Source organism: Eleginops maclovinus, chromosome 23 (assembly GCF_036324505.1).
Source record: "Eleginops maclovinus isolate JMC-PN-2008 ecotype Puerto Natales chromosome 23, JC_Emac_rtc_rv5, whole genome shotgun sequence".
NCBI lineage: Eukaryota > Metazoa > Chordata > Actinopteri > Perciformes > Eleginopidae > Eleginops > Eleginops maclovinus.
The window spans coordinates 26926603-26930874 of record NC_086371.1 but is presented as its reverse complement, the minus strand read 5'-3'; the positions used below and the strand labels follow the sequence as shown (position 1 = coordinate 26930874).

Here is a 4272-nt window from a genome sequence, read left to right as displayed (position 1 = left end):
GAATGGCCAGTGTGGAGGCGCCGATTCGACAGGTTTCGAGCGGCTTCCAAGCTCAACAAAGAGAACTGTGAGGTACAAGTCAACGCTCTTCTGTATTCGATGGGGAAAGAAGCAGAGCCAATTTATGAATCGTTTGTGTATACGGAGGACGACGAAAGTGATAACCCAGAACTTGACTACGATATAGTTATAGCTAGGTTTAATGATCACTTCGTGCCTAAGCGCAACGTGATACATGAGCGAGCATGCTTCCACAAGCGTGTGCAGAGGGCTGGAGAAATGGTGGAATCTTTCGTGAGGAGCCTTTATGAGCTAGCCCAATACTGTGAATTCGGCATAACAAAGGATGAACAAATTAGAGACCGACTCGTCATTGGCATCCTAGATAGCGAGGTCTCACAAAAGTTGCAACTTGAGGCGGATCTTACGCTGGAGAGGGCTATCCAGCTAGCCCGACAGAGCGAGCAGATCAAGAAGCAGAGCGAGGAGCGGGCAGAGTGCTCAGTGAATGCTGTGGGACAAAGGGGACAGGCAGGCTGGAAACGCGGCAAGGGCAGGTGGCAGCGAGATGGACGAAACGGTCCCAAACGAGAGGAGTACAGCAAACAAAATGGATGCTGCTCACGGTGTGGCAGGACACACGCACGTGAAGAACGTTGCCCCGCACACGACAAGGAATGCCGGGGATGCGGTAAGCTAGGACACTTTGAACTGGTGTGCAAAAGCAAAATGACAAAACAATTAATGGCTGTGACACACGAATTTGACGATGATGATGATGATGATCAAGCTTTCTTTATCGGTGCAGTGACAAATCAGGCCCATACAGTAGTTGAGCAGCCAGATTTCAGTGATGATTGGCGTGTCACACTTCCCATCAACAATAGTCTAGTTGACTTTAAAATTGACACGGGGGCAGACATTACTGTAATGACTGAGAAAACGTACAACAAAATGCCAAACAAGCCCCAATTAGCTAAGACTACAGTCAGTGCCACAAGCCCAGGCGGGGAAGTAAAGTGCATGGGCAGATTCCTGGCCACATGCCTGCACAAGGGCCAAAAGTATGCCTTCTGGATAACGGTAATCAAAGGACAGTTTGCACAGAACCTACTGGGGGGAGGAGTGGCAAAATCCATGGGCCTTGTGAAACGGCTGAATGCAGTGTGCACCGTGACGGACGACCTATTCGGAGAAATAGGACTCCTACAGTGCGACCCTGTCAAAATCGAGCTGAAACCAGGCGTGGAGCCCTATGTCGCCACAACGCCGCGCCGGGTGCCGTTTCCCCTCCTGCCAAATAGGGCTGAACGATTTTAAGAAAAAATTGAAATTGCGATTTTTCTGGCAGAGATTGCGATTTCGATTTCTCCACGATTTTTTTTATTTAAACAAGTTTCAGTGTAACAACAAAGTGGAGCAAAAAAAGAAGTCTTACCTTAAAAGTAGTGCAAAATGGCTCAAAGGAGCTAGCTTATGAACCTCAACATCAGCAGCAGTTACAGATATTCAACCCGTGTATCCAGAAACCTGTGCTTCTTCTTCAAATAAAGTGGCAAGAGGAAGTGAAATGTAAAGGTAGTAAAACTAAATAATAATAATAATTTAAAAAATACATTTTCCTCATCAACAAAAGATGTCCAACTGGTTACATTATTTAACATCTAGTCTGTAAACAAAAGATAAGTAAAAAAGAGTGAACACCTTTTTTAATGGAACAAAGACATGTCAGGGTAAGGTGCAGAAGAACAACAACAAAAATCAATAAATCTTCCCCTTCATCCCTTCAGAGATTTTTGGCCAAGAAAACCAACATGTCAACCTTTGCTGGCTTCAGACTTGCACGCTGACATGTGACAATATTGCCACTGGCACTGAACAGTCTCTCTGATGGTGCACTCATTGCTGGTATGCAAAGGTACTTACGAGCCAACTTGCTAAGCCATGGGAAGTTGACATTGTGCACTCTCCACCAGGCCAGTGGATCTTGCTCTCCATCAATGGTAGGAGTTATGAGGTAGTTGTCCAGTTCTGCTTTAATGGTATCCTCCAACTGCACAGTAGAGGAAGCAGGGACCGCCTTGGTCTTGAAAAAGCTGCCCAGTGACCGCTTTCGCTTTGTAGAGGTGGATGGTGGTTCTTCTTCTGCACTCAGGGGCATGGGATGGGTTGTGACACAAGCCCTCTGCTCCTGCAACACACAGTAATAAGAGGCATCAATGTTTTGCTATCAGTTGTGATTAAGACCAACGAGGCATTTTGTCTAAAAGTTTAAAATGTCAGTAGAGTATAGTTCAAAAATAAAAAACACAAATACAACTTTGTTTTATTTTGAAACAACAAAGAAAAAGGAAAGCTTACCTTTTGTGCCACCTGTTCCATTTCCATCTTCACTCTGTCTTTGATGTATGGGACATTCTCTTCACTTATGTAGCTCTTCTTGAATCTTGGATCAAGGAAGGATGTGATGTCCAAGAGCTCCTGTGTCACTGGGTCGCTGTATTTCTCTTCAATGTAGTGGAGAGCTCTTGATTTGATCTCCTTGGTGAGATTCGTGTCCTGGTCAGTTTCAGCAAGCGTTGCTGTTCTGAGGAGATGGAGCACTGGCTTCAGGTATGACACGCTTACGTAGTCCTCACCTGAGAGGGCGTCTGTGAACTCCTGAAGAGGACCGAGGTCATTGTTTACAGATTCAAGGACATCTGTGTCTTGCCAAGTGAGGACCAGGTGCCGCGTCTTCCTGTCTTCAGACAGAACCTGGCACAGTGCCTTGCTCTGCTCCAACACCCTCCCAATCATTTTCTGCCGGGAGCCCCATCGTGTCGGACATTCAGTGACCAGTGACTGTTGAGGTAGGTTCAAGTCTTGCTGTGCCTGTTTTAGTGCCGCCTTCTTCTTCCAGCTGTGAGTGAAGACCGCAACCAGCTGCTTGCAAAGTCCTGTGGCCCGTTTGATTCTTTGCTCATCTTTGACAGCATTTTCTGGGGGAAAACATTACATGTATTACAGTATGAAAAGCCATAAGGATAGCTCATAACACAATATTCATAACATACCATTGATTACATCTGTTGTCATGTATTTAGTTCAATGACGTTTTTTTAGCAGCAGACTTCAGGTGGTACTACCACAGTAAGTTATTGCCCATAAATTAATTTGTAATTGGTAATTAATGCACAAGCAATTAATATGCTTCTTAGATATTCCACTAAAAACCAAAAAATCATTTAATCCGTATAGTGGCATCAGCTGATGTTGCACCAGCCTGACATGTGCTACTACTAAAACACGTTAGCTGTTTATTGTACCAAAAACACGTTAGCTGTTTATTGTACCAAAAACACGTTAGCTGTTTATTGTACCAAAAACACGCTAGCTGTTTATTGTACCAAAAACACGTTAGCTGTTTATTGTACCAAAAACACGCTAGCTGTTTATTGTACCAAAAACACGCTAGCTGTTTATTGTACCAAAAACACGCTAGCTGTTTATTGTACCAAAAACACGCTAGCTGTTTATTGTACCAAAAACACGTTTCCCCCTCGCACCGAAACACACATTACATGGCCTCACTAATCCCTAATCCTTAAAACGTGCACACACATACAAAGTTTACCGATGAAAGGGTTCATTTTTCTCCCTAGGATAAACAGTATGTTAAAGTAGCATTGCGCTAACAGTTGGTCAGCTAACGACAGCTTGACAACAAACTTCTCGGCGCTTCGTCCCCAGATAATACGAACTCTCACACTTGTAGTAACCTTGTAAACATACACACTCGCACAAACACACATTCTTGTACTTACCAATTGCAAGATGCAGCCTGTGTCCGAAGCACTGCAGTCTGGTCCATTGGTTAAGTCCCATTGCTTTGACCATATTTGAAGCGTTGTCTGTTATTATGCACGTCTGGGCCTCTTCTTTTAGACCCCAGTTGGCCAAGCACTCCTTCAACCCCATGGCAATATTCTCCCCGGTATGGTCAGTGGGGAAGTATGCTTGAAATTGAATGACAAGCTACACACTGACTTGGGTGGCGAACACGTGATCTGGTCACGCGCAGCCTGTAGCTTTCTGATCGGTAGCTGACACAGAGCCTTGGGCATTCATGTGAAATTATTGACGAAATTATTATTATTAATATACACCAAGCAAAAACCGCAGCTTTGACGATCCCAAAATCGTGTTGTCTGAGATCGCGATTTTCGGTCCAAAACGATAGATCGTTCAGCCCTACTGCCAAAGGTCGAAAAGGAGCTGGGGCGCATGTTG

The 4272-nt window shown here is 44.6% G+C and overlaps 1 protein-coding gene across 2 annotated transcripts; it reads right to left on the bottom strand.

The window, feature by feature from the left end:
- Positions 1-1605: 1605 nt before the first annotated feature.
- Positions 1606-3992, bottom strand: LOC134859749 (E3 SUMO-protein ligase ZBED1-like). 2 transcript variants are annotated; one of them, XM_063876436.1, is made up of 3 exons: positions 3807-3992; positions 2362-2981; positions 1606-2191 (listed from the first exon to the last, which is right to left on the bottom strand). In XM_063876436.1, the coding sequence occupies exons 1-3, from the start codon at positions 3958-3960 to the stop codon at positions 1787-1789; spliced, it is 1179 nt and encodes a 392-aa protein (XP_063732506.1). In that variant the 5' UTR covers positions 3961-3992; the 3' UTR covers positions 1606-1786. The 2 variants fall into 2 exon arrangements, with proteins under 2 accessions (XP_063732506.1, XP_063732505.1); XM_063876435.1 differs by having other exon boundaries at positions 3617-3909.
- Positions 3993-4272: the final 280 nt, after the last annotated feature.

Bases quoted from the DNA above. Each gene is read 5' to 3' on its own strand.
- LOC134859749 (XM_063876435.1), bottom strand. From the start codon at position 3,794: ATGTGTGTTTGTGCGAGTGTGTATGTTTACAAGGTTACTACAAGTGTG. The intron at 2,982-3,616 runs GTAAACTTTGTA...GTTTTCCCCCAG, and splicing joins AAAAATGAACCCTTTCATCG to AAAATGCTGTCAAAGATGAG. The intron at 2,192-2,361 runs GTAAGCTTTCCT...TGTGTGTTGCAG, and splicing joins TGGAACAGGTGGCACAAAAG to GAGCAGAGGGCTTGTGTCAC.